This window comes from Aspergillus mulundensis, assembly GCF_003369625.1.
Source record: "Aspergillus mulundensis strain DSM 5745 chromosome Unknown scaffold_22, whole genome shotgun sequence".
Taxonomy (NCBI): domain Eukaryota; kingdom Fungi; phylum Ascomycota; class Eurotiomycetes; order Eurotiales; family Aspergillaceae; genus Aspergillus; species Aspergillus mulundensis.
The window spans coordinates 173,761-200,920 of NW_020797910.1; the positions used below are offsets into that span (position 1 = coordinate 173,761).

A 27,160-nucleotide genomic window follows, 5' to 3' on the forward strand; every position below is an offset into this window, starting at 1 on the left:
GGAGATTCTCACCCCGGATTTTGTCCCCACGGGGTTGAATAGCCCGCGTCCCACTGGGCCACTATGGACGTCTCCAACGGGCACGGCACCCGAGTTGGACATATCTGGGAATGGCACGATCAAGTCTGGTATCTGGAGAATCCAATTGGCTTCCCCGACGGGGGAACAAGAATTCAACGTGCCGGCTTGGGGATGCTTGACCGCAAGGCCATCCTTGGCTGGCAGGGTTCGGGTATAAAAGAGCAGCAGTTTTGCTCTCAAATTCAGGCCTCCAGCCTCCCTCTTATTATCCTTCTGCCTCTTCCTTCATCTTCAATTTCAAACTTCCCTTGCCGGAATCATGTCTGAGAAGAACGTCAACTGTCCGGAGAACTCTAAATTGAACGAGAAACATGCCGAGTCTTTCCTGGAACACGCGAACCCATCCATGTTCAATGATGAGAAAGTCTCCAAAACTCGAGGTGACTACTCCGGTGCTGTTGCAAAGACAGATCCCAGGGAAATCAAGTTGGTCCGGAAACTTGATATGAGGATGATGCCGATTGTCTGGGCTATGTATTTTCTGAACTACGTGAGTCCACCCTTCTTCGATGTCCTTGACCTTGGACTAACATTGCCTTTACTCCTAGGTCGACCGCAACGCCATCGCAAGCGCACGTCTCAATGGGCTCGAAGAAGACCTTGGTCTGCATGGCACACAGTACAATACCTGCATATCGATCCTTTTTGTTGGGTACGTCATTTGCTTATTCTTGTGGTTCCATCATCTGACGGGCTCTTGTTAGATACCTCCTCATGCAAATTCCTTCCAACATGCTCATGTCTTCCGGAAAAGTGCGAGCGTCTGTCTATATGAGTGTCTGCATGGGCAGTTGGGCCGTTGTATCCGCCTGCACTGCGCTCACGAAGAATTATACCGGGCTGGTCATGGTTCGCTTCTTCCTCGGCATCACGGAAGCCCCGTTCTACCCTGGCGCACTTTTCCTCCTGTCCCTCTTCTACACTCGCAAAGAGATCGCACTCCGCATTTCCATCTTATACTCCGGGAATATCGTCGCGACAGCTATGTCTGGTCTCATTGCTCTGGCGACATTCGAGACACTTGATGGGAATCATGGCCTGAAAGGGTGGCAGTGGCTCTTCATCATTGAGGGAGTTGTGACATTTGGTGTTGCAATGTTGGGGCTTCTCATGCTCCCAGACCACCCCCTTACAACCCGCTGGCTCACGCCTGAAGAGCGGGAGCTAGCTCATGCCCGGATTCTAGCAGATACCGTCGGCGGCGAAAACTCCAAGGGAGTCTTGGCTGGTCTGAAAGAAGCCTGTCGCGACCCGCGCTTATACCTTCTCGCATTCATGCAAAACATGCATCTCTCCGCGTGCAGCTTCAACAACTTCTTCCCCACTGTCATTGGGAGCCTTGGCTTTAACTCGACTATTACCCTGGCCCTGACCTGTCCACCATACCTTGTTTCCGGCGTCGTCGGCGTCATCGTGGGCATCACGTCCGGCAAATGGAACGAGCGAACGTGGCATATTACGGTGACGATGGGAATTGCTGTCATCGCGTTCGTCATCTCCTGTGCTACCATGAATACAGCCGCAAGATACCTCTGCTGCTTCCTCTTCACGAGCGGTGCGTACGCTGTCAACTCGGTGATTCTCGGCTGGGTTTCCGCGACTCTTGGTCAGACGCCGGAGAAGAAAGCTGCCTCTTTATCTGTTGTTAACGTTGTTGCCAACGCCTCGTACATCTACACCGCGTACCTCTATCCAGACACCGATGGACCGAGGTATCTCATTGCGATGTCCAGCAACGCTGCGTTTGGTGCAGCTACCATCGCAAGTGCCTGGGCTCTACGGTGGTGGTTGCAGGCTACGAATAGGAAGATCCGCCGCGGAGCTCTTGCACGTGGTGAGGATGGAGTGTTCTATGCGTACTAGAGGTGCGTTGGTAGCGGGGGTACATTGCAAGAGATTTATCTTTAGTAAATTGTGGACGAAATGGCCTGTTCTGGCGCGCTTAAATGTGACTCGTCTCCTTGGTCCCGCTGCATCGAATATCTTATGCCATTGCTATCGCACTCAGAGACGGGGGTTGTAATCGCAAATGATGCCGATAACTCTGCTTTCCTAAGTGGTGTTTTCCACGCGGCGCAATCAACCCGAGATATGTTGCCAACTCGGCCGATAGCAAGGTGGCTGAGTTCGTATATCCTGCTCTCGGTCTTGCATCAAGCAGAAAATCTCAACCGTCCAATTGTTTCATGTCCGAACTCCGAACCCAGTCATTCCCATCCTTCAGAACACTGCAATCTCCGAGTATTCATGCTTTCACATTAAGGCATGGCCAGCTCCGCCATTGTAGACAGTCCTTGCTTAATCGTTTGCATGCCAAACATCCGGCAAAATGTGCTTCTCTTCCCCAGTCACAGCAACCACAACCGGCTCAGCGCGAAGCCTGATCCCGACATACCGCACCCACTCTGTTTTCGAGGATTTTCCCACATAAGCGCAGCGGGGTTTTATTAGCCAGCATAACGAAGCGACCAAGACTAGACAACTCGCGCATGCAATGTCTCCCGCTGCACCACGATATCGCCGCGCCGACAGCGTATTTCGCGCAATTTGGCTTTAGCTCGCTTGCTGGATCGTAAGCTTCAGCTGGGACGCTCAGGATGACTTCGCCTAGAGGAAGATCATGTAGTCTGTTTGTGTAGTGCGGTTCTCAACGTTCAAGACGGGCGGTCATCAGATAATCCATCATCTGCTTTTTTCTGTATAGCCGCACATACCAGTGGTACCCGCGCCCCGGGCGCCAAATCGAGGAACTAGGTGCTTGCGCCCTGGTGCTGAATTGACTCTGCCGTAGACGAGGCGGCTTCGATCTGTAAGATGTCCTAGTCCCGCCAGTCTCGTCTGATATCAGGGGGACGTTGGCTCACGGCCACGGCTCATTCGTGGTAACAGGAACGGGTTTTTGGAGCTTGGGGGTCGAGACTGTTGGGTGTCCCATGGATGATTGACTGTCGGCCTTTCATGATTGCGCTGTCATTTAACGGACCCGGGTCCGAACCGCGTCAGGGTGGTGCTTTGCAATGCGGTTGTAGGGGGGAATGGCTACCAAGTAAGCTTGTGATGTCCCGTATATAGGACTGTTATATTATAGTAGGAATCTTGAGCTCAGGTGTACTCTACTCGTCGGAAAGTAGGAATTACTGGTTGGTTGGTAATGGGAGCGCATTCGATCCAAGGCTGCTGTTATATATTTATGCCCGGTTTTTCCAACTCATGACCGGGTTATCGACTTTAGATTTGACCATCTGCACTCTCTACGCAAGGTACCTGTATATATCTTGCTCATCACCTATTTGCCAGTCACCAGAGACTCTAAGGGCCTTATTGGAGGTTTGACGGCTTTTTTTATTGTTCATTTGGCATTGGCCGTCCAGCTGTACCTGGACAGATGTTGCTGGCCTTATTGCCCAAGGCATCAATCTCTTATCTGGGTGCTTATCGCCTGCAGCCCAACTCCGGATAGCTTCATCTTTGCTTCGTTTGAATCCCACACCTCTTAAGCACATCTCGTCGCTTCTAACATTTGTCCGTTCAGCACTTGAAGTCAGATCCTATTTGCTTCAGATACTCAGCTACTAGATTACTTGCCGGCCATTGAACCAAGCCAGATTGCTACTGCCGCTTGACAACTTCCTGCTCAATAATCCCCTCCACAACCTCCACCACGCTCTTTCCTCCGCACAACTTTCGAACCGCCTCCAGAGCCCTCTGCCCCGACCACGGGATCAACCATCTCAACGGCCCCAACCACCAAGCCGTCGGGGCGATAATCATCGATGACAGGCTCGCCGTCTGAAATGACATCAGCGCCGCTCCCAGTGCCGGCGTCATGGCAACGCGCTTAGACGCGACGGCATCGACGGAGACCAAGAGCGCTAGAAAGAACGCGGCGTCCATATCGGGTGGGAAGTCCGATGTCAGAGTGCCGATACTAGTAGACAAACCGGTTCCCGTTCTTGGATGGCCCCAGATCAGGAGCGTGGTATCCGAGGCTCGGCCATTTGGGAGCGAGGCTTCATAGTCTCGACCCTCGTCGGTTGACCAGAATGGATGATCGGGAGCCACTCTAGGCAATGGAGTCAGCATTTTCTCCGAAGGTTTATCACTAGGCGACAGGCAGCATACGGCCAGAATTTATGCGGAAGCCACGGTGGGATCTCAGTTACCCCATCTGTCTGGCTGGGGACCGGCGGAGAGAGGCCTGGCCGGGCCACACCCTGGAGATGGCTTCGACCAACTGTATGGATGGTGTCCAACACATCGTATGTCGTGGTGGTCCCGACCGCGCCGGCTTCGACGATGAAGGACTCGGATTGCGCGAAGTGAAGATGCAGCGGAGGGGCCTGTCTGTCAGACTTGATCGCGATCCACGGTCTCGCTCTCTACCGATAAAAGGCCTACCTGGGGATGATCCTTTCCTCGCTTTGTCAACTCATGCCCACCGACGTACGTTGCGCGCATCAAAACGGACGCATCCAGGTCCGGCGCTGGCTGTAGGAATTCGAGGATGAACGAGCCATCGAATAGCAGATGAGGTCCCCCGAGTGGGCTTGGGAGCCGTGGTTCTTTCTGGGTCGGCCGCATCTCGCTCTACCTACTTTTCACGAAGATTCCATCCGACTTCTGATGCAAGACACGGAAAGTTAAGTGGGATGGTAAGGCTGCTGGAGCTGAAAGACGGCATCCTATAGCACGTCCAGGTAAGGCGATACTGGAATATCACCGCATACTATAGCCATAGCCACCAATAGCCTCCCGACACGGAGCAATCCTGGTGTTTGTTATCAGCCGCACAAGTAGCAGCCTTTCACAGCCGGTATTATATAAACAACTGCGGCTAAAGCGTCCAAGCACCGTGCGAGAAAAATGCCCGGTGCCCGAGGAACAGCCGGATTCTTCGCATTGATCATCCCAACAGCCTGCGCACGTTCGGCGCCTTGGAGACAAGTCCCAGGCTACTGGGTACCACCAGGAACTCCGTGCTTGGCTTACCGAGGATCGGAGGAAGGCCTGATACAGGAAATCTCCAGTCCAGAACCCTGACGCCCGTCAAGAATAGTATCACGGCTTGCCGCTTGCACCCATGAGCCTGGACAGGGATATCGGCTACCCTGACAAATACATGACTCGAGTCACTCGAGTTCGACTCCCCCTTTTCAGACCTTCTAGAAGGAATCCATCGAAAACAGGTCAGCCGCACAAGCTTTACCTGCATTGCAGAAATCGCACCTGCCGGGCAGTCGCACCATCAATTCAACAGCCGCGGCATCACGGCATTTACATGTCGTTGTTTTGATCTGTGGTATGGTCTTGTGAAGAAGCGAATTATTTGGGCAGAGTGGAGCGGTCTCACGTTCAGGCACGTTTCGCTTCAGGGACAGGGACAAGTGGACCCTTTGCCCGGATGGCCCGGATACCCTCAGCCAACCCCAGGGCACTGGCCGATTCTCGAACCCTTCCAGCCTGTTCCTGAACCCTTCATGCGTTGACTGCCGTCGATGCCCTGATTTTTAGCGTCGCTGTCCCTGTGATGCTCGTCCTCGACCCTCGGTGTTTGCGATAGATTGAACCCGTCGATCAGGTGCTAAAAGCACTCAATTTCAGACAATGGTGTACGGCTCGTTCCAGGGGCAGCAATATGGCCAAGGCTGCCGAGTTTCGATCCAGATTAATTTCGATCTCGAACTGTTCGCGATCGGCGCTCCCTCAGACTGGCACGGACCGCGGAGCTGCTCCTTTTCAGTATAGAGGCCCAGCTAGCTGTCGCACTACTGCCTCACCCTGACATTTGGGCACCGCGCTCAAAAATAGATCTATCTGATTCTGATCGCAAGGGTTGCCTGCTTGCAGTCTTGCTCTCCACATCGTCGAAACACGCTACCTAGATGCCGTCGGCGAATATTCAGGAACCGGAACTGACATCTCAAGCAAGTCTATATAAGTCCGCCATGGCTCCCTCTTCGCCTTCTCAAGCAAGCCAGTCCATCGTATCTCGCCCTGCCTCGTCGGGCATTCCTTTCGTCTTTCTTTCTCTTTCTCGTTTCCTACGTTCCGTCTTTTCGTTCCTCCCTCGTTATCGTTATAATCAACTAGAGCTGTGCTCGTTATCAATCGTTTCGCAACGTCATCGTCAACATGAAGGTCGCCGTTGCTCTTACTCTCGTTGCGGGTGTGCTTAGTGCACCCACCCCTACTCTCTGGGGCTCCGGCTGGGGAGATGGTGGCGCCGGTGCTGAAGGCTCAGCTGGGCTAGGAGGATCCGCTGAACTCGGCGGTCATGCTGGACTCGGTGGCTCCGCTGGTCTCGGAGGCAGTGCCGGTCTGGGTGGCTCTGCGGGCGCGTCTGGTTCTGCTGGCGCTTCTGGATCGGCTGGTGGTGATGCTGAGGGCGAGGCCGGTGCGTCGGGCTCCGCTGGTGCAGGTGGCTCGGGATCAGCTGGTGTTGGAGGATCTGCTGGTCTTGGAGGCCATGCCGGTCTCGGAGCCTCAGCCGGTCTTGGAGGATCCGCTGGTGTTGGAGGCAGTGCCGGTGCCTCTGGTAACGCCGGGGGTTCTGCGGGAGCTGGTGTCGGAGGCTCCGCAGGCCTTGGTGGCCACGCCGGTCTTGGAGCCTCAGCCGGTCTTGGAGGATCCGCTGGTGTTGGAGGCGGTGCCGGTGCCTCTGGTAACGCCGGGGGTTCTGCGGGAGCTGGTGTTGGAGGCTCCGCAGGCCTTGGTGGCCACGCCGGTCTTGGTGCCTCAGCTGGCCTTGGAGGATCCGCTGGTGTTGGTGCCGGCGCTGGTGCCTCCGGTGACGCTGAGGGCTCTGCGGGAGCTGGTGTCGGAGGCTCCGCAGGCCTTGGTGGCCACGCTGGTCTCGGAGCATCTGCCGGTCTAGGAGGATCTGCTGGTGTTGGTGGCTCTGGATCTGCTACCGGCGAGGCCGGCGCTGAAGCATCTGGTGGCGCTGGCCTTGGTGGCCACGCTGGTCTCGGCGGGCACGCTGGCCTCGGAGCATCTGCTGGCCTTGGTGGATCTGCTGGTCTAGGAGGATCCGCTGGCCTTGGTGGCTCGGGCTCTGCAGGTGTCGGCGGTTCCGCTGGCATTGGCGGCTCGGGCTCTGCAGGTGTCGGCGGTTCCGCTGGCATTGGCGGCTCGGGTTCAGCAGGTGTCGGTGGCTCCGCCGGCGCTGGCCTTGGTGCGTCTGGATCCGCTACCGGTGAGGCTGGCGCTGAAGCCTCTGGGGCCGCTGGCCTTGGTGGCCACGCTGGCCTTGGTGGCCACGCTGGCCTTGGTGGCCACGCCGGTCTTGGTGGACACGCTGGACTCGGAGGATCAGCTGGCCTAGGCGGCTCCGCTGGTATTGGTGGCTCCGCCGGCGCTGGTCTTGGTGCGTCTGGATCTGCTACTGGTGAGGCCGGCGCTGAAGCTTCTGGTGGCGCCGGTCTGGGTGGTCACGCTGGTCTTGGTGGCCATGCCGGTCTCGGCGGTTCTGCTGGCATTGGTGGCTCCGCCGGCGCTGGCCTTGGTGCGTCTGGATCTGCTACTGGCGAGGCCGGCGCTGAAGCTTCTGGTGGCGCCGGTCTGGGTGGTCATGCTGGTCTTGGTGGCCACGCCGGCCTAGGTGGATCCGCTGGCATCGGCGGCTCCGCTGGCGCTGGTCTTGGTGGTTCTGCTACTGGTGGCGCGGGAGCTGAGGCTTCCGGCGCTGCTGGCCTCGGCGGCTCTGCTTCTGGCTCCGCTGGCATTGGAGGATCTGGTTCCGCTGGCGCTGGTATTGGCGGCTCGGGCTCTGCAGGTGTTGGTGGTTCCGCTGGTGGTTCCGCTGGCATTGGCGGCTCTGGCTCCGCTGGCCTTGGAGGATCTGGATCTGCTTCTGGCAGTGCTTCGGCCACTCCCGCCGCCACCCCTACTGGTGCAAGCGCTGTTGGCGCTGGAGGCGAAGCTGGTGCTGGTGGCTCTGCTGGCGCTGGCATCGGTGGTTCTGGCTCTGCCGGCATTGGCGGCTCTGCTGGAGGATCCGCTGGTCTTGGAGGATCTGCCTCAGGATCTGCTGGTGGCTCCGCTGGCCTCGGCGGCTCTGCTTCAGGCTCTGCTGGTGGTTCCGCTGGTATTGGAGGATCTGCTTCAGGCTCCGCCGGTGGTTCTGCCTCTGGCTCCGCTGGTGGCTCTGCTTCCGGATCCGCTGGCCTTGGTGGCTCTGGCTCTGCCGGTCTCGGCGGCTCTGGAGGCGCCCCTGGTTCTCCCTCTGCTACTCCTTCCACTCCCGTCGCCGCCCCTACCCCCGTCCCTACTGGTGAAAGCCCGGTCTCTGCTGGTGGCGCTCCTGCTCCTAGTGGTGCTCCCGCCGGTGGATCTCCCTCTGGTTCAGCTGAAGGTTCTGCCGAAGGCTCCGGATCTGCTCAGGGCTCCGCTGAGGGTTCCGGCTCCGCTGAAGGATCAGCTGAGGGTTCTGGTTCAGTTGAAGGTTCTACCGAAGGCTCTGGATCTGGTGAAGGCTCTGCCTCTGGTTCCGCTGAGGGTTTTGGATCTGCTGAAGGATCTGCCTCTGGCTCTGGTTCTGTTGGTGGCTCTGGCTCTGCCTCTGGTTCTGTCGGTGGCTCCGGCTCTGCTTCTGGCTCCGGCAGCTGGGGTGACCTCGGCGACCTCGGCAACCTGTTCCCCTCCGGCACTCCTACCACCTGGTCGACTGGCTTCTCAACTTCCTTCTCGACCATCTTCGTTCCCACCGCCACTGGCGTCAGCCCTGTCGCCGCTGGTGACGAGGACTGCGGCTGCAACGAGGCTGTTCCCACTGGTGTGAGCCCCGTCCACGGCGGCGCCGACTCCGACTCCGCAGGTGGCTTCGACTTCTCTCAACTCGGTGACCTCTTCGCTTCCGCCGCTGCCTCTGCCGCTCCCTCCGCTACCGCTACTGGCAGTGCTTCTGGTAGTGCCAGCGCCACCGGTTCCGCCACCGGCTCCGGCTCCTCTGGCTTGTCCGGTCTCTGGAACTGGTCCAACCTCTTCGGCTCATCGACTAGCTCCAGCGACTCTGCCTCCGCATCTGGCTCCGCTTCCGGCTCTGGCTCTTCCAGCAGCAGCGGCCTCGGCTCCTTCAGCAGCTTCCTAGGCAAGTCCCGCCGCCAGCTCTTCGGCAAGTCTCCTTTGCCGTGCTCTTGAATCCAGCTAACAGTTTGTATAGGTGGCTCTTCGACCTCCAACGACGTCACCGACAACACCGGCTGCAAGGACCTCACTTTCATCTTCGCTCGCGGTACCACCGAGATGGGTAACATGGGTACCGTCGTCGGACCCAAGGTCGGACAGGCGCTTAACTCCCTCACCAACAACCAGGCCGCTATCCAGGGCGTCGACTATCCCGCTGATGCTGCTGTGCGTTCTCTTTCTCTCCCCTTTCTTTTGAACGTTCACTAACGTGGGCAGGGAAACGCAAACATGGGCGCCTCCGGCGGTCCCAAGATGGCCTCGCTCGTCGAAACAGCCCTCAAGCAGTGCCCCGACACCAAGGTCGTGCTGGGCGGATACTCGCAGGGCGCGATGGTCGTGCACAACGCCGCGGGCAAGTTGTCCTCTGGCCAGGTCGTTGGCGCCGTGACCTTCGGCGACCCCTTCAAGGCGCAGAAGCCGAGCAACATCGATCAGTTCAAGACCTTCTGTGCTAGTGGAGACCCGGTTTGCCTCAATGGTGCGAATGTCATGGCGCATCTTTCGTACGGTGATGATGCGCAGACTGCGGCGCAGTTCCTTGTTAGTGCTGCTGGGCTTTGAATGGGGGATGGAGATGTGGTAGGGTGAGATGGACTTGGTTATTGTTACTGTACTACTGCGATCGGGCAGATTTGGCTTTTTTTTACCATTGGTTTTGTCTGGGTTGGATTGGATATGCTTTATGATTGTTCGCTAGGAAAGATTGCTATGTTGATATTGACAGATGCTATAGACGCATGTACATAGCACGCATAATTCGATACATGTTGTATCTCAAAACACTCTTCGTCCTCTTTCTCCTTCTCTCTTCATAGACTGCAACTCACAGTTCAGGCCAGTAGTACTCCCCCGCCGCAACAGCCTCCACAAGCTCCTCATCAATATCGATAAACTCATCAAAACTCTCATCCAGCTGCTTCAGCAGAATCCCCACAATCCCCGCAAAGACTACACCCCCCTCCTCGTTCAGATGCGTATTGTCGCCCTCGCTCAGGTTATACGTATGCGAGTCCTCCTCCCCAATCTCATTGACATACGCCCGACTCGCAACGTTAAGGTTCGCCCACAGCGCACCAACCTCTGTCGCGGCTTCGATGGTCAGATTCCGCACGTTCTCCAGATCATCGCGCACAACGCCGTCCTCGAAATTCCGACGCGTCAGGCTCGTAAGGAAGATCGGGATTCCGCCGGCTTCCAACACGTCCGTGTTGAATTGGATCAGGTTCGCTTTGAATGCGTTCAGTCCGGACGTGGTCTTCTGGTCGTTGTGCCCGAATTGGATCGTGACGTAGGGCGTGTACGACCCCGACGCTGACTCGACCGCGGCCAGCGTATCCGCCCAGAATCCCTCCGCGCGGAAGGAGCCTGTTGTTGCGCCGGAGTCCCCGAAGTTCTCGCCTGTTGCGCCGTTGGATAGAGACGAGACGAAGGCGTCGCCCCAGCCGCCGCCTGAGGCGGTCGTTGAGTCGCCGGCTAGGAAGAAGGCGGGGGGGAGGGCGCGTTTGGCAGGACTGGGGGCTGCGATGGCCGCTCCAGTTAGGAGAGTGGGGATGAGGAGGGTGGAGAGCATTGTCGATAGATTTCAGTTGTTCTTAACTGGTGATTTGTTTGGAATGATGGTCCTTTGTTGTGCACAGGACGTGGTATATATACCCCCAACACCCCATCGGTCAAATCAAGGACGGCGAAACGGCAGAATCATCGCGGACAAAAGGAGCTGGAGCAATCAAGTAGTAGATGAGCCAAGACCGTCAAGCTTGTGCGGGATGATGCGATTTCCTCAGCAACTCGGCAATAGAAGGACCGAGAGGGCTGGGATGGATGCAGAGATGCGGGGGATCAGCGCCAAGGCGGAGAAATTGGGAATATGCAGCCATTGCTTGCAGAGAAGCGATGCTGATGGCGTCGGGGTATTGAAGGCGAGCAGTTGCCGTCATAGCCGTTGTGTTGATGGAGGAGGGACAGAGTGTTGGCAGCCTGTGCATATAGCAGTCGTCAGCTGACCAGACTAGGCCCAGCCAGGCCGCCAAGGCTGCCAAGACTGTTGGGCCAGGTGTCGCCTTCCGCTGTTGTGTTGACTTGCCTTGCCTTGTGCGTTCATCATGGCCCATCTTCCCCCCGAGATCCTGACCATCATCTTTCGATATCTTGGTCCCGCTATAGACCCGTCCATCTACTTTCGAGAATTCGATGCCCGGAGAGACCAGGTCAACGCACTCTATGTCTGCCGTGCATGGAACTTCCATCTGTCGGCCGAGTTCCACCGCAACCTGGTCATCCTCCATCCCGAGCGCCTCCCGGCCCTGACTGTGGCCGTGCTTGCCAGCCGCCGTCTAGCAGAGGCTGCCCGCCACTTCAAGATTCTTACTTGGACCCAGCATACTCCGCCAGTCAAATATCCTGGGCCCCTGCCAGAGAATGTGCGGGCTCGAGTTCGCCAGCTCAGCAAGTCGGCAGAGGAACAGGGGCAGTGGTGCAATGATCTCCTCATCAACAAGGAGGACGCCTGGCTTGCGCTGCTGCTGGTCTCGCTCCCGAACCTGACCAGTTTTGGCTGTCATTGGAGGCCCACCTATGATGAATGGATACCGATAATGGTGGCCCGGGCTGCATACCATGAGCTCACTCCACCTGCGTTGCAGCATCTGGAACGCCTGGAGGTGGAGGAAGCCCATGACGACGAAAGCATGCCAGAATATCACGTGGCCCGCTATTTCCTGCCCTTCTTCCATCTTCCCTCCATGCGGTCGCTGCACGCCATCAACTTTAACGAGTACGATACTGCTTCCCCAGAAATCAACCACCCCGCATTTCAAAGCGCCCCAGGGACATCCCCGATTGAGTCGCTGGAGTTAAGTTACTCCAATGGACGATACGGCCTAGCGGGGTTGATCACCTCCTGTGCCAACCTGAAATCTCTCGATTATCAGCATCACTGGTCCACCCCTTCCTACAACTTGCAGTTCCGCCCCCGCGCGTTCTATGAACCCCTGGCAACCCAGTCTCATAGTCTGGAGGTGCTGCATTTCAGCGACTGGGGTCCTGTGTATTATCCCTGGGCGGATGATGATGATGAGAAGGCTGCGGACGAGTGTGATCGGTGGCTTGGGTCGCTCGCACATTTCGATCGGCTCCGCGAGCTTCACATCCGCGCTCCGAATCTCCTCAACTTCGACCAGCGGGACCGGGACGCCACTGGCCGCATCAAGAAGCTCGCAGATCTTCTTCCGCGATCACTCAGGTCTCTAAAGCTGACGGATTGCCCTAAGAAACATACAACCGATCTGGTAGACAACCTCGCCGACTTCCTTTCGCACCGCGAGGACATGTTTCCGGGTCTGGAAAGGCTAACAATCGTCACAAAGGTGGCGGAGGGCTCTTCCAGGGAATTATACTCTGGATCTAAGCTCCGCAGGTCACCCTATGGGATACCGTTTATACCGGTGCGAGTGGCCTGTGAGGAAGTGGGGGTCGAATTTACTCTGGATATCAACGAGACCGGCGAGGGGAATGATTGGGAATGGGAAGTGGAAGACAGGGAACTCGACGAATTCTCAGATGATGAGTAGGAGCCCCTGATCGCGTCGTGAATGTGCGCCGCGTTCGGTTGCAACCCCCATGTAGGAACGCAATAATCTGCTTTTACGACCATGATCAACTGTCGCTCTCGACACCTTTTCACCATCGGTGCTCGAATGCGTCTGAAGATTTGAGGACCTACCCTCGACATGCAAGAGTGCACCACTTGGCCACTGCCAGCTCCGCCCTGTCGCCTGTAGTCGACCTCTGCTATATTTGCTAGACAAAGCATGGCCACCGCATAGTCATAGACCATCAGCCACCGATGCTTGTTCTTCAGCGTCGGCCTTTCCACTGTGCCCAAAGCAAGTAAAACATGGTCAACTTTATCCTCTTTCCGCTCGAATTCTCCTAGCCTGCGTTATAGATCGGGATTAGGATCTGGAACTGCCTTCCATCAAAGGTTGCGTTTTGTCAAATGCCGCGAGATACTCGTGACGCTGTTTTGTAGGTGTAAGGATACTCTACTTCTTCTTTGATGGATGGCTCCCCGGGCATGGCCTGGATAGGCTGGCATGGCCAATGCCCTCACATACCCTCATGGCAATTACGATTCAATCCCCGATTAGCGTGCACCTGGACAGGCACTCTATCTTGCTCGTTCCCGCGATACACCACCACAGCCTGACCACTGCCAATGAGAATGGCAAGAAACTACAGGTGCCGCCCAACAGCGCCTGCTCTTGGCTGCCCAGTTAGCAACAGGCTGCTGAGCCGCCGCACCGTGCCGCGCCGCATCAACGGTCTGATCCGGCATAGTCCTGAGAAGACCCTGGACCAACTGTTGGCCTCGATCCGTGCCCCCTGCACTGTTCTAACCGGTCCATGCCTATGATTATGGCCCCTGATTGAATAGATATGTAGAGATCTATCTACTCCTCTAGTCGTGGAGGTTTTAGACCTCCTTTTATATAGCTCTCCTAATACCAGGCCCTAAGTCTACCCCAGTGCTAGGGACTCGATTGTCAGATCTTGATGTACCGATGCAGAAATGCATGATTTGTGTATCAGATACAACAGGCGGATAGTCAGATCTTAATATATGACAACAGTCTGTAACCGTAAAGTATGATCGATAATCCCCTGATGCAACTGCTCCTCAAACAATTGCGCAAACCTCGTATCTTTGTTGTCCAAGAGCAGAAGCCCATCCTCCAGCTTCACAACGCCAATCGCAATATTATTTAGACAAACCTCATGGAACAATGCAGTCACCAGCCGTTTGCTCTAGGTCCCTGTTGTTTTCAACACTCCACTGGGAGCAGGTATTCTATCTACTCTACTTACTAACAGGCCCGAACAGTGACCGTGTGAATTCACCCAAGGGATGAGGAGTTAGGTACTTGTACTTGGATGTAACTGTCTAAGGTCGTGGGTGAGCAACATCGTTGGAGAAGATCGATGCCGCTAGAGCGGCTCGTGCTGTGGCCTCCAGCTTCCCAGCTACGCAGCAGCTCGAAATTGCACAAGTCTATCTGGGCTGCAGGTCGCCAAACTCAGGCCAAAATGTATCCTATTGATGCTCCTCCTTCTCCTGTCTCTGTCTAAACATGCGGTATACTCCCCAACCAATCAACACCCAAATACGCACCGGTCGGCAAAGCCCGAAGGGACGAAAACGTCAACGCCACGAGCCCTAACCTCGCCACCGCATACACCGCGATACAGATCAGCGGCACATAGATCTCAACCCACGTATACCGTCCAGCTGGGTCGGAGAGGTTGTCCATGAACGACGGGAGGGGGGCGCCGTTCTGCTTGAGCCATTGTGCTGCCAGCGGGGCTTGGCCGAGGATGTAGACGATTATCGCCATGCTGAGGGCGACGAGGGAGAAGGTGCGCCAGGCGAGGGTTTCGGTGGGTGTCGGGAAGGGGAAGGCCCATCTGGTCAGTACGGTCAGTATGGTATGCAATAGCTGGGAATAGGAGGCGTACGCAGCAACGTGGATCCCGCAAAAGGCACCCGCTGCAACCGCTGCAAAGGTGTTGAGCCACCACTCCGCTTGCAAGCTTAGCCCCCGATATCCCCTCTTTATCACCCCGGACCTTGGCGCGTCCACGGCGGCGGTTTGGTAGAGCCCGCCGACGATGGCGAATCCGGTGCTGATGCTCTCCCTCGGCGGGATGACGTGCCGGTGCATCCAGGACTTTGGCCGTGCGTCCATCAGCCTTTTGAGTTCGATTGGTAGGCCCTCTCGCGTGTGGCGCAGCGGGATGGTGATCGGCACCGCCATGTCCTGCGGCTTCCGCCACCAGCACGCATACGCCATAATGCCGCAGGCGACGTGCGCTAGTGTCGTAAACTCAAACGGTGTAATGGGCAGGCCGTATCCCGCGCGGGCGACGATATTGGCCGTAACCCAGGCGCTCTGGCAGATGGTGAAGAGCTTCGCGAATGTATCCGCCTTTGCGCGGTCCTTGATCTCGCGCTCGCTGAAGTCGCTGCACCGGATCACGCCGGCCTCGATGAATGCGGTCATCTGGTCCATGCCCACGTAGAAGATCCACCCGTCTGCCGTTTCCAGCGTCACCCCGTCCATCTGCACGCACCAGCATTGCCCGAGAGTCCAGCGGGTTGGGACGGGGTGTAGGTCACCCTCTGAGATCCCGGTTACGGCCCCGGGTGCCAGTGGCTTGGCCCGTTGGACGAGCCAGCTGTCGTGGTGTCCTGTTTTGCGATCGCTTTCTGCCTGCGCGGCGTTGCAGCGGGCTTGGAGAGACCAGACGTGCCAGAACTGGTCTGAGGCCAGGAGGACGGTTTCTTCTGGTGCGAACAGCGCGACGGTGAAGAGGATCCATCTCCGCGCGGTGATCAGGCCTTCGGAGGTGTTGCGCCGAGGGACGGACATGTGCTGCACGGTCCAGGTGCAGGCGAAGATGGTCGTCAGACATGTCCAGACAATGTCCCAGGACGAGCGGGAGTTGTCGTTGAATGTCCAGCCTTCGAGGTCCGGGGATGTCGAGTTCATTGTGTCGATGGCGCTTAAAAAGATAAAGGACGAGGTGGGATGTTTTGATGCAACCGATGTTCTGGCCCCAACGCTAGCACTGGCCCCTTCGTATTCATTTCGTCGTGCATGGTGATAGGTTGGATTGATGCATGTAAGCGCCGCCATCGATCAGGCACCAATCTGAGACTGTGGGATCGTTGGACTGTCCTGTGAGAGGCTGTGCAGTATTGTTGCTATGCGGAAAGGCTGGACTGGGTACCCTGACCACCATTTTCGGGAGTCACAGACTGCATTCTATCTCCTGACGGGACACCAGCATATAGAGAGTCAAGGCAGCATCCTCTGCCACTCAGGCAATCCCCATTGTTGCATCCATTCGCAAGCTACAAGCTCATCAATAGAAGCCCGTTCAGCCGGCTCCAGAACCAGCATCATCCTAATCATGTCCTGAAAGGCCTGCTCTTCCTGTGGCGAAAACATGTCAAACCCATGCCGTTGCCGTGGATCTCTCAGACATTCTGTAAAACGGGCCTCCCAGTCATAATGTATGTTTCCGTACCATGAACGCAGATCCTCTCTTACATTCCTACGTCCATCCTCATCAAACCATTTACTCCGTTCTCCCCATGACTTCCACCACCGATCTGGAAGCTTTCCCAACATCTCCACCTGCTCCGCAATCACATCGTCCATTGAGAATGCTATACAGTCGAACGGACGCATGCATCCAAACAAATCCCAGATTGTGCATCCTAGTGTCCAGATGTCTGCAGGGAAGGAAATGCGGTCGTTACTTGTGGTTGCAAAACGGGATTCTGGTGGCGCAAGGACCAATGGTGTATGGGCGGTACTGGGTTTAGTTCGTTCAGGATCAAACGCTTCGCCAAAGTCCCCAATCTGTATCAAGGCGTCTGCTGCCGTCAGCTTGTCGCTGTCAATACCTAGCCAGATTGGCACGATGACCTCGGGAGGAACACCTGGGTCGAGGGGGGCGCCATCCTCGCGAATAACAAGCTTCTTAGGTGGCTCAGGTGTCCTAGACCGCAGTTGCTCGAGAGTCATGTTCTGCATGTCTGGCGGCAGCCGAAGGAAGATGTTTCCGGAGTGGAGGTCTAGATACTATTAGTCTGGCAGGACAGCCTTTGTCTCAGTGTACATACCACCGTGCACAATCCCATGAGAATGAATGTATTGGACTCCCAGAAGAAGCTGTGCAGCCATAGATCTCGCGATTGGAAGATGAAACAGTCGGTGGCCCGGATTCTCCCTGACCTCATTGAGGTTAAGGCGGGCAACGTCAGTCACAAGACACTGGTGAGTGCCATTTGGACCAGATATTGTAAAGGCGTCCAGGAGACTTTGGACGACGGACTTCCCGGGCAGACTTGATTGACTCTTATCAAGCCGTAATAGAACTTCCAGTTCATGAGACCGCTCGGCGGATTCGGCTGTAGAGATCTTGAGTGCAACTAGTCGCTTCGTCGCAGTATCCTCGGCCAACCAGGCTGTGGCATTCCGGCCAAATCCCAGCTTGTGGGCGACCTTGTATCGGCCAGAGGAGAATTCGTCGCCGAGGAGAACAGGGTGGTAGCCGCCGCGGACGTAGTATTCCAAAGGCTCGACCTCCTCGACAAACTTGTATTTGACCTTGCTGGGCATCATATGACTCCGGATGGTGCTGACACGGCGACTTAATGATCGGATCCGTTGTTGTCGATGGCGCGGGATGGTCGTCCTCAAAAGCTGTAGGAGAGACATGGTGTTGCAGAAAGATGAAGGTTGTTGGCGCGCGTGTTAAGAAAGGTAAACATTCGGCTCCACCCGAGAAGGATGATCCCGGTACCCAGATACCGTAGGCGCCAGTGCAACACATGGTCACTGACAAACTGAAGACATAGTCGTGGTGGTGTTGGAGGATGATGACCAGTGAGAGCAGCAAGTCGAGCCCGGGCAAAATATATATCCACACCTGCCCCTGTCCAAGTTGTCTATGTCCAAAGGTCTTGGTAGAAGAGAATACGGAATCGACAGTAGGATCCGGCTATAGTCCAGGAGTATATGCTCGCGTACACATATTCCCAAATGCTGCAGTTGCAAGCAGCGCTCAGGCCCGATGCCGTATGGTGACGCGGTCACGTGCACTGATCTTCCCCCTCACTGATCGTTCTCCGTTTTCTCCTCATCTTCTCTTCACCACCCGCCTTTCTCTTTGGCTGCACCTCGTTCTCTGTTGTCCGACCGAATATTGGAGCGATCGCCTCATGGAGCAAATTGCTATCGTTTGCCAACGCCTCCGAGCTGGAGTGCCGACAGTAGCTCGCTGACAATGGCCGTCCCCACTGCTCTCGGACCGCGACCGTCAGGGACCGTTGACAGCCGGTAACTGCAAGGTACCACTCTATTTGATCCGTGTTCCCGGCTGCTAGTTCTGTGCAATCATTGACGTGGGTATTTGTGATCAGGACACGTCATGTCGTCATCATAGTCAACGACCGCCTCATCCACGGCCGCGCCCGGGCATCTTCCATGAAACGCATAAGCGCAATCGGTCACCATGGCATCGGAATACGAATATATCATCGTCGGCTCTGGCGCAGGAGGAGGACCGCTGGCTGCCAATCTTGCCCGCCATGGATACCGAGTGCTCCTTCTCGAAGCTGGCGACGACCAGGGCGAAAACCTGCATACCCAGATTCCTGCCTTCCATACCATCTCCTCCGAAGATCCGGCGATCCGGTGGGACTTCTTCGTCCAGCACTACGATGACGAACAGCAAGCGGCGAGAGACCCGAAGATGACCTGGACAACACCGGAGGTGTCGAAACAAAACGGGATTTATTACCCCAGGGCTGCTACGATTGGTGGATGCACGATGCACAATGCCATGATGACGTTCCTGCCGCCGGACGAGGATTGGGGGCATATCGCAAAACTCACGGCGGACCACTCGTGGGCTCCAAAGGAAATGAGGAAATACTTTGAGCGGGTGGAACGATGCGGTTACCTCGAGTCAGGCACGGCAGGCCACGGCTTCAACGGGTACCTAGAGACCTCCCATCCAGACCCCGGGCTGTTGGAGTCAATGAAGCCTTTTCTCGAAGCGGCGCTCGACACTGCGCCGTCCAAGGAAAATGGCAGTCCGCCACAGGCGATCCGCGACGCCAATGCGCCCGAATCTCATGGAACAGAGGGGGTGGTCAAAATGGTGCTGGCAATGACCAAACACGGTAGACGCAGCAGTCCTCGGGAGTACCTTATATCTACAGCCAATGCGACAAACTCGGACGGCTCCAAGAGGTATCCTCTTACAATCAGCACCCACTCATTTGCAACAAAGGTACTGTTGGGCAACAAAGGCGCAACGCCGAAGGCGACTGGAGTGGAGTTCCTTTGCGGTGCTGGGCTTTACGAAGCTGCTCCAATGTATGATCCAAAGACCACCGCCCGAACCAAACGCGAGTTCGCTACTCGTGAGGTCATTGTCGCTGGAGGGGCTTTCAACACACCGCAGCTGCTGAAACTAAGCGGCATTGGACCAAAGGACGAACTGCAGAAATTCAGGATCCCGGTTGTGGTTGATCTACCCGGCGTCGGGACCAACCTCCAGGACAACTATGAGACGCATGTTCTATCGCGCTCCCCTAAGAATATCTCCGTCCTGGCCAACTCACTTCTTGGCGCAGCCGGTGATCCGTTTTTGCGCCAGTGGGTGACCAAGGGCTCAGGACCCTTCAAGTCCAACGGCGAGGCGCTAGGTGTCAAGAAGAAGTCGACGACCAGCTCCGAAGCTTGCCATGATCTGTTCTTGTTCGGCGGACCCATCTCCTTCACAGGCTTCTTTCCTGGTTACTCCAAAGCATTCTCAACGACGTTCGACAAGTTCTGCTGGAATGTGCTCAAGGTGCACCCACGCAATGAGCGCGTTGGGACGGTTACTCTCCGGTCAAGTGACCCTCGGCAACGACCGGCTATCGACTTTCGGTTCCTTGACGCTCGAAATGATGCCGACCATGACCTTGGTGTCATGGCCGAGGGGGTTACCATCGCGCGTAAGATGTTTGCTAACAACAAGATATCGGAAGCGTTTGGACAACAGGAGGAAGAGAATCCGGGCCCGGCAGCCCAGAGTAGCGATGCAGTCAAGCAGGATATCAAGGATAAAGCATTTTCCCATCATGCGACCAGTACGTGTGCAATTGGCGCCGATGACGACCAGCTGGCCTGTCTTGACTCCAATTTCAATGTCCGCGGCGTGAAGGGCCTGCGTGTTGTGGACGCGTCGGTCTTCCCTCGCGTTCCAGGGGCATACCCTGTGCTTCCAATCTACATGATCAGTGAAAAGGCAACCGACGTGATTCTCGAGGCTGCGAAACAGCCTGCCAGTGAGGTCATGCCCATTTTATAGTAAGCCATACTATTATTCATGTACTCCACATCAATTCATCTCGTCAGAGTCAACGATTCAGAGATTCCCCGCCATCAAAGTCATGGCCCTGCTGCATCTCCATCACTCGCTCGCCTTCACTCCCCACCCAGTCCTGGCCTGCAACTCTTAGAGAGGCAGCCGTCAGATCATCAAAACCAAGCGTCTCTGCAGCAAAAACAAGCAGCAACCCTTCTGCCTCGGGCGCATTCTTCGACAACCCGTGGTTATCACCCTTGAAGATCTTGATCTCGCGCGACCCGTCCTCACCATACTGGTTATACAACGACTCAGAGCATCTCTGCGAGAGACATGTATCTCCGCTGCCGTGAAGGACTAGCATTGGTCTGGGACTGAGCTTGCGGACGCCTGACGTCTGTGCAGTCTGGCTTGCGACCGTTGCAACGCCGCAAATCCGCTCGGGCTCCTGGGCTGCGACTGTGAAGCATGGACTCCCGCCAAAAGACCACCCTACCACGACAAACCGAGTAGATTGATAGTGCTCTTGTAGGTAGTTCATCGTTGCAACAATGTCGGGGACGCAGTACTCCGTTCGTGCTGCGACGCGGTAGTCTAGTCGGACCACGGGGATGCCGATGAGGATCGCGAGTTTATCTGCGAGCGAAGGGTAGATGCCCGATGGACCACTGACCCCTCCGCCTGCACCACTCACTAGGATGACCGCTGCATTCCGCGCCTCGCTGGGGTCGTAGTCTCGAGGCTCATGCAGAATCGCTGGAGCTTGGTGATCAAGTGGATCGTGCACTGGGATCTCGACCGGATGGGCGTCCACTTCCTTCACTCGCAGGCTACCTAGTTTTGGAGGATGGACAGGGCCAAGACTGGAAATGGGATGTTTCGAGAGTGTAGCCATCTTGAATCAGGCTGGTAGGTGGTTTGCTGGTGTTGTACATTGTTTCATTGTGCTGAAGGATGGGGTCTACGAGATGCTGAGGGCTGACATCATGCCATAGTCACACTGACGCTGTGGCAAAGTCCCGTCTATCCAACCAGACACCTTGGACTAACTATACACTTGCAGCCATCGAAGACAGTCCGTGTTCATTATCGGCTATTGCTTTTCTGTCCTCTCCACCAGAGCCCGGTCATAGTTAACAACACTCTCCAGCAAAACCTGGGCTCCAAGGGCGCTGTTGCACGTTAGCATCAACCATGCTCAATTTAAATAAGCCTGAGGCAAACATACCAATCCTCCGGCGCGCAGTACTCAGTAGGATGATGGCTTACTCCGTCTCGACACGGGACAAAGATCATGGCCGTCGGGCAGTGTCGGCTCGTGTACACGCTGTCGTGGCCCGCGCCGCTTGTCATCTCCATCCAGCCCTCCTTGCCAACTAATGCTTCGGCCGCAGCCTTGATCGAGTTGGTGCAGTCGGGATGGAACTTCACGGCCGGGGAATCGGTGTCAACTGTCCAGTTCAGGGTAACGCCTTTTCCGTCCTGAGTGGAGATGGCTTGGAAAGAACGCAGGCACTCTTCCTCCACGGCATGGACGACAGCGTCGTCTGGGTGCCGGATGTCAAGGGTGAAGACTACCTCTGAAGCAACGGTGTTGGTTGAGGAGTTATCCGGGATCTTCAGGATACCTGTCGACGCCAGGGCTCCGTGTTTCTTAGCGATCTCGTTGCTCGCGACTATCATCTTGCTTGCTGCGAGAAGGGGGTCTTTCCTTGCACTAAATGGTGTTGTCCCTGTGTGCGCGTCTTTCCCGGTTACGGTGAACTTGAGCCAGCGGTAGCCCTGGGCACCTAAGACGACTCCGACCGAGCGCCCGGTTTCTTCCAGGATCGGGCCCTGCTCAATGTGAAGCTCAATGTGCGCGCCGAGAGGGTATGCTTCGTGCGAGCAGGAAATATCGCCGAGGTAACCGTGTCTTTCGAGCTCTGAGCGGAGAGTAACCTTGTTATTTTGAATATCGCGCAGATCCCACGCTGCCTGGATGGGAATGGCTCCGGCCCAGACGCAGGACGAGCACATCGACTTCGGGAAGCGGGCCCCCTCCTCACTAACATCATCGTCAGCACGGAACCATGTAGGTCTGGAGGACATACTTAGTCCAATTCACAATGCCAACATCATAGTTCGTCCGAAACCCACTCTCCTTCATCGTCCTCAGCACCTCCAACGCCCCAACAACCCCCAGAATCCCATCATACCGACCCCCCCTAGGCTGCGTGTCGAGATGACTCCCCATTGCAATCATGGGCCTCGAAGACCCCAGACTCCCTTTCTGCCTCGCAAACATATTCCCCATTTGATCAACGGCCAGCGTGCACCCGAGTTTCTGCACTTCGTCTGCGAACCACCGGCGCACTCGCGCGTCTTCGTTGTTAAGTGTTAGGCGAGCCATCCCTGTATCGTTGGGACCCCTTTCGTCGTTAGTATTGCAAGGAAAGGAGAGTTGGGTAGGTATTGGATACGTACTCCCCCCACCGATGCGCCGCGCCCCATTTGCAGGTCTCGTGGATGGTCTCCCACAGCCTGCTCTGGTTGATTCGGAGGCCTGACGGCGTGACCTTGGGGATCTTGCCGAGTCTCATCTTTGCCGTGTTTAACGAAGTAAAAAGTGCTTCGTGAAAGGTACTTTTGGTAATTTATAAAACTTAGAGCGCCTTCTTCGGACAGGTGGAGTCTGTGTCGCTGTGCGCCTTCCGACAACAGGGCGGATCCGAGAGACTGTACTGTAACTGCTCGGCAAAATGTTGGATATTATTGCTCCCCTGGCTTCCTTTGCCGACCAAAAGGCCACAAATAGGCCTTACTTCACCGGCCGACGTTGGGACGAGAAAGGGGCAATGGTGGCCGATTCTACATTAAGATCCCGCTACCTACGCCATGAGGGCTAGATCCGACCCTGGCGACAACTGTTTCACTACTGGGAGGATTTATTGATTCTATTTTAACCTACAGAGTCCAAGACGTCCTGAACATGCGACGGAAGATAAAAGACATTGCCCACTCCCATTCCCAACGGTCCGTTCAGCCGTACAAGTCCCAAATCCACCATGTTCCAGCCCTGGCTCCGACTCCGCAGCGCCTGCTGCCAGCCATAGACCAACCTCTTTGCTCGAATTGCATGCTCTGCAGACGGCGCCTGGACGAGGAGGAGGAGCATGAAGTTGCTTACGGTTGCGAAGCCGATACGGCACCCTAATGATGTTAGCTAGGCGAGTATAGACGGTGGTGGACGAACATGAATACCAGAAGGAGCCCATTTCTGCAATATCTATGCGCGAGATGAGTCGGAGGATGTTTGCTGCGCTGTTCTCGGCTGCGTTTAGCACCATGGGCATTGATCTGTCGTCGGCTGCTACGGTAGTCGCCGGGATCTCTCCAGTTATGCTTTCGTCGCCGATAATCTGCGCCAGGTAGTCGTCCACCGTGAAGTCTGGAAACAGGGGGATCTCTTCACTCTCATCGATCAGTCGCGGTGGGGGCTTGTTGGGGACCATGGGGCGGAGCAATGCGCGAAACACAAAGACCTCAAGGAGGAGGTAGGCAAAGTGGACGCTGCTCGGTAGGTCGGGGCTCCTACTCCCATCTGCGGTGGACAGCGGTACGAGAGAGAACCATTCTTGCAGCTTTCGGAGAAGGATCCGCGAGATTTGCAGTGACTGAGCGAAATTGGATGAAAGTCGTTGAGCAGCTCGGAGGGAGCTTCAACTGGTAAGAATGCTTGTCATTCAGAATAGGGTGAACATACTATAACGAGCTTTGGATTTCATCTGCAATCCGCGCCAGCTTCACCACGAGGATGAATCGCTCTGATGGAGCTGCCTCAAAGTCATCCTCATCAATGTCCGTGACATCCCATTCATACTCGTTGATGTATGGCGGCCGTCCACCCAGCAAAGCGCGCCATTTGTCTTCGCTGTAGATGGCCCACCACAGACGTCGGCGGAGGCGTCGTTCCCAGAGAGGCATGCCCATCGGTCGGCATTCCAGCTGCAGCCCTAGGGTCATGGCGAGACCGACCATCATTCCGACGAATGACCAGACGAACGGGCTGTCAGCGACAGCTGCCTCTTGTGATGTCTCGGATGGTCGGTGTAGGTATAGGAGGCCGGCCTGGAGGACAGAAAGATGCGGTCTGTGCATCTCTTCTTGCACGAGGTCGAGCGTCAACCGCCAGAGCTGGGATGTCGGTGCTGGTTGATAAGCATATACGATGGAAAGAGAGTCGTCAAATTTGGCAAACGGTAGGGCGGATGCATAGAGAGCTGCCATCAGGTGAACTGGGATGCTCCGTATCTCCTCGGAAGCAATGAAAGTAGATACGATGGGTAGACTTGGCCACACATGACTGAGGAACAGGGACAGAAGGCGCTGCCCATGCTCCACAGGAACGAGAGCGTCTAGTTCCTGCCGTGGGGATGGGTATTGTCGAGCACCTCTTGTCGACGCAGCCTCACAGAGAGCATCGTCGGTAACGAGGTAATGGACAGGGATCTTTTCGTTCCAGGGCACCCCACCGGCATTGCGAAGTCGAACCTGATGGAAGTTCAGAAAGCCATAGTCGTCGAACTTGCAGTGACGCAGCAGGAATGGGTCCGACTCGCCGGAGCTCCCCACCAGCTGGGCCGAAACGCCGGGGAGCAAGTCCAGTGTCTGGACGGCTTGTTGGCACAATGAGCTTTCGGCGACGGGGAATGGCAACGCTCGGGGAGGGTCAGGCACATATGGGCCAGGTGCGACCGGCTGGAGGTCAGGCTGGTGCTGGGGGGTGTGACCGGTGAAAGCGACCGGCATGGAAACAGCCCGCTGCAACCGGATGAACGAGCAGAGTGTGCCACTCGCCTGGCATCGCCGACAGCCAATGTCATCCTCGGGATCGCATCGGAGCTTCTTCTGTCGGCATCTGTCACAAGGGGGGTGTCGTTTTGACCGATATGGTCGGCGGATCGGGGATGCCATGCTACCGTCCACCGGCAGACCTAGGGCAACTGCAGCAGTTATAGATGATGACGTTCGGCGAAAAGTCCTCCAAGAGCTCCACCTCTGTCCAGTGCACAAATGAAAGCTCAAGTTGGCCGATGATTATAAAGCGCAGCTCCACTTGCCTACACTTCGCCGGGACTCCACCAACCCTATATCAGCGGCAAGTGCCCTATACGATGTCAATCACGTCGACCGAAGCCGTTTCATGGAAACAACGATGACAGCTGAGACCGAAGAGCCCAAGTACCCCGAAGGAGGTCTGCAAGCATGGCTCGTCGTCCTCGGAGCCTGGTGCGCCATGATCCCCTCGATGGGCCTGCTTAACAGCTTGGGAACTCTGCATGCATGGACAAGCTCGTACCAGCTGACTGACTACACCGAGTCCAGCATCGGATGGATCTATGGAGCGTATGCGTTCTTCCTCTATATTGCTGGCGCGCAGGTAGGACCGATCTTCGACTGCTACGGGCCGTTGTACGTTGTCGTCCCGGGGTCCATTGGCATGGTCGCTTCTCTTATCTGCTTCAGCTTCAGTACTGGTATGTTCTCCTCACTTTATGCTGAGCTCCTTGCTAAGAAGGCCAGAGTACTACCAGATCTTCCTCTCGTTCAGTGTCCTCGGCGGACTCTCAGCGTGCACCCTCTTCAATCCAGCCATTTCCGTCATCGGGCACTGGTTCAACTGCCGTCGCGGCATAGCAACAGGCATTGCCTGTACAGCTGGTGGCTTAGGAGGCGTTGCATTCCCACTGATCATCATGTATACTGCCCCGAAGATCGGCTTCGGCTGGGCCATCCGCATCATCGCCCTCTTGTCTGCACTCCTCCTCATACTGGCATGTTTCCTGATGCGCACTCGCCTACCACGACCAGAAGGAAAGTCAGCTGCGATCGACTTCAAAGCCCTACGAGATGCCAAGTATGCGACCACGACGCTCGCCGTGTTTCTGGTCGAATTCGCCGTCTTCGTTCCGATCACGTACATCACCAGTTATGCGCTTCATGTTGGAATCGATACGACGCTCGCATACGCCTTGATCCCGCTTCTGAACGCAGGCGCTGTTCCAGGGCGTTTCCTGCCTGGTCTGGTCGCCGATAAACTGGGTCGTTTCAACGTGATGATCGCTACCTCGCTCGTCTGCTCGCTCCTCACTCTCGCTCTCTGGATCCCCATCAACGCAAACATAGCGGGAGTTATCTGCTACGCCGTCCTATTCGGCTTCACAAGCGGCGCAGCTATCAGCCTCACCCCAGTATGTATATCACAGGTCTGCCGGGTAGAAGAATACGGAAAGCGCAACGGAACGACGTTCACCATCGCGAGTATCGGGACTCTAACTGGAATTCCAATTGCCGGCGCGATCCTCCAGGCTAAAGACGGCCAGTATGATGCGCTGATTGGGTTCGGCGGCGGGATGTACTTCCTGGCAACGGTGGCATTTGTTATAGCGAGGGGCGTGTGCGCGGGGTGGAAGGTAACGACGCGGTTCTAGTCTGACTGTGGAGTTAGAATAGATCGTAATGAAGTAATAAGCAGCCTTCATCAGGATATGCTCTCATCTCCAAGACCACCCATCCCATCCCCATCCGTCACGGATCCCAGTAGCCTCAACCCCCACAATCCTCTTGCCAAGAGCAGATGAGGGTGTCTTCCCCAGACCCCGCAGTATAAGCCCACAGCAGGCAAATTCTCGCGAGCTGGAAGATTACTGATTGGACCGACAATGACAGGAGGACTGGGCGTTGGCCGAGAGCTCTCGGCGGAGTGGCGGGCCTATCACGCGCGTACTTGGCCGAGGGTTGCACCGTACGGCTGAGAGGCTTTAAAGTTGTCTCCCTGTCCCTCCGTCTTTTGGTTCTGGAATGTTGGAACAGAGACGAGAAGAGAAGAGAAGAGAGGAAGGCGAGATGGGGAAAGAAAGTGCCAGTGTCTCTGTCTCTGTGAAAGAGAAGATCCGCTCTCTGCTTCATCCGGGAAAGA

At 56.2% G+C, this 27,160-nt stretch overlaps 13 protein-coding genes across 13 annotated transcripts; 6 read left to right on the top strand and 7 right to left on the bottom strand.

The window, feature by feature from the left end:
* Positions 1-340: 340 nt before the first annotated feature.
* DSM5745_11254 (uncharacterized protein) lies at positions 341-1,944 on the top strand (the record flags this gene model as incomplete). The annotated part of the gene is made up of 3 exons (XM_026753270.1): positions 341-571; positions 630-733; positions 786-1,944. 3 exons carry the CDS (start codon positions 341-343, stop codon positions 1,942-1,944), a joined length of 1,494 nt encoding a protein of 497 aa, XP_026598189.1.
* A 1,746-nt stretch (positions 1,945-3,690) lies between these two features.
* DSM5745_11255 (uncharacterized protein) lies at positions 3,691-4,539 on the bottom strand (the record flags this gene model as incomplete). The annotated part of the gene is made up of 3 exons (XM_026753271.1): positions 3,691-4,144; positions 4,204-4,421; positions 4,480-4,539. 3 exons carry the CDS (start codon positions 4,537-4,539, stop codon positions 3,691-3,693), a joined length of 732 nt encoding a protein of 243 aa, XP_026598190.1.
* A 1,674-nt stretch (positions 4,540-6,213) lies between these two features.
* On the top strand, positions 6,214-9,219 carry DSM5745_11256 (uncharacterized protein; the record flags this gene model as incomplete). The annotated part of the gene is made up of 1 exon (XM_026753272.1): positions 6,214-9,219. The coding sequence occupies one exon, from the start codon at positions 6,214-6,216 to the stop codon at positions 9,217-9,219; it is 3,006 nt and encodes a 1,001-aa protein (XP_026598191.1).
* A 105-nt stretch (positions 9,220-9,324) lies between these two features.
* DSM5745_11257 (uncharacterized protein) lies at positions 9,325-9,828 on the top strand (the record flags this gene model as incomplete). Its single annotated transcript, XM_026753273.1, has 2 exons — positions 9,325-9,432; positions 9,484-9,828. 2 exons carry the CDS (start codon positions 9,325-9,327, stop codon positions 9,826-9,828), a joined length of 453 nt encoding a protein of 150 aa, XP_026598192.1.
* A 262-nt stretch (positions 9,829-10,090) lies between these two features.
* On the bottom strand, positions 10,091-10,837 carry DSM5745_11258 (rhamnogalacturonan acetylesterase; the record flags this gene model as incomplete). The annotated part of the gene is made up of 1 exon (XM_026753274.1): positions 10,091-10,837. The coding sequence occupies one exon, from the start codon at positions 10,835-10,837 to the stop codon at positions 10,091-10,093; it is 747 nt and encodes a 248-aa protein (XP_026598193.1).
* Positions 10,838-11,369: 532 nt separating this feature from the next.
* Positions 11,370-12,836, top strand: DSM5745_11259 (uncharacterized protein; the record flags this gene model as incomplete). The annotated part of the gene is made up of 1 exon (XM_026753275.1): positions 11,370-12,836. One exon carries the CDS (start codon positions 11,370-11,372, stop codon positions 12,834-12,836), a length of 1,467 nt encoding a protein of 488 aa, XP_026598194.1.
* Positions 12,837-14,390: 1,554 nt separating this feature from the next.
* On the bottom strand, positions 14,391-15,815 carry DSM5745_11260 (uncharacterized protein; the record flags this gene model as incomplete). The annotated part of the gene is made up of 2 exons (XM_026753276.1): positions 14,391-14,730; positions 14,782-15,815. The coding sequence occupies 2 exons, from the start codon at positions 15,813-15,815 to the stop codon at positions 14,391-14,393; spliced, it is 1,374 nt and encodes a 457-aa protein (XP_026598195.1).
* Positions 15,816-16,124: 309 nt separating this feature from the next.
* Positions 16,125-17,459, bottom strand: DSM5745_11261 (putative srpk; the record flags this gene model as incomplete). The annotated part of the gene is made up of 2 exons (XM_026753277.1): positions 16,125-16,909; positions 16,958-17,459. 2 exons carry the CDS (start codon positions 17,457-17,459, stop codon positions 16,125-16,127), a joined length of 1,287 nt encoding a protein of 428 aa, XP_026598196.1.
* An 892-nt stretch (positions 17,460-18,351) lies between these two features.
* On the top strand, positions 18,352-20,202 carry DSM5745_11262 (GMC family oxidoreductase; the record flags this gene model as incomplete). The annotated part of the gene is made up of 1 exon (XM_026753278.1): positions 18,352-20,202. One exon carries the CDS (start codon positions 18,352-18,354, stop codon positions 20,200-20,202), a length of 1,851 nt encoding a protein of 616 aa, XP_026598197.1.
* A 49-nt stretch (positions 20,203-20,251) lies between these two features.
* Positions 20,252-21,094, bottom strand: DSM5745_11263 (uncharacterized protein; the record flags this gene model as incomplete). The annotated part of the gene is made up of 1 exon (XM_026753279.1): positions 20,252-21,094. One exon carries the CDS (start codon positions 21,092-21,094, stop codon positions 20,252-20,254), a length of 843 nt encoding a protein of 280 aa, XP_026598198.1.
* Positions 21,095-21,292: 198 nt separating this feature from the next.
* DSM5745_11264 (M20 family metallo-hydrolase) lies at positions 21,293-22,781 on the bottom strand (the record flags this gene model as incomplete). Its single annotated transcript, XM_026753280.1, has 4 exons — positions 21,293-21,371; positions 21,428-22,246; positions 22,293-22,610; positions 22,666-22,781. 4 exons carry the CDS (start codon positions 22,779-22,781, stop codon positions 21,293-21,295), a joined length of 1,332 nt encoding a protein of 443 aa, XP_026598199.1.
* Positions 22,782-23,140: 359 nt separating this feature from the next.
* DSM5745_11265 (fungal specific transcription factor domain-containing protein) lies at positions 23,141-24,990 on the bottom strand (the record flags this gene model as incomplete). Its single annotated transcript, XM_026753281.1, has 3 exons — positions 23,141-23,391; positions 23,435-23,898; positions 23,945-24,990. The coding sequence occupies 3 exons, from the start codon at positions 24,988-24,990 to the stop codon at positions 23,141-23,143; spliced, it is 1,761 nt and encodes a 586-aa protein (XP_026598200.1).
* A 406-nt stretch (positions 24,991-25,396) lies between these two features.
* Positions 25,397-26,672, top strand: DSM5745_11266 (uncharacterized protein; the record flags this gene model as incomplete). Its single annotated transcript, XM_026753282.1, has 2 exons — positions 25,397-25,718; positions 25,765-26,672. 2 exons carry the CDS (start codon positions 25,397-25,399, stop codon positions 26,670-26,672), a joined length of 1,230 nt encoding a protein of 409 aa, XP_026598201.1.
* Positions 26,673-27,160: the final 488 nt, after the last annotated feature.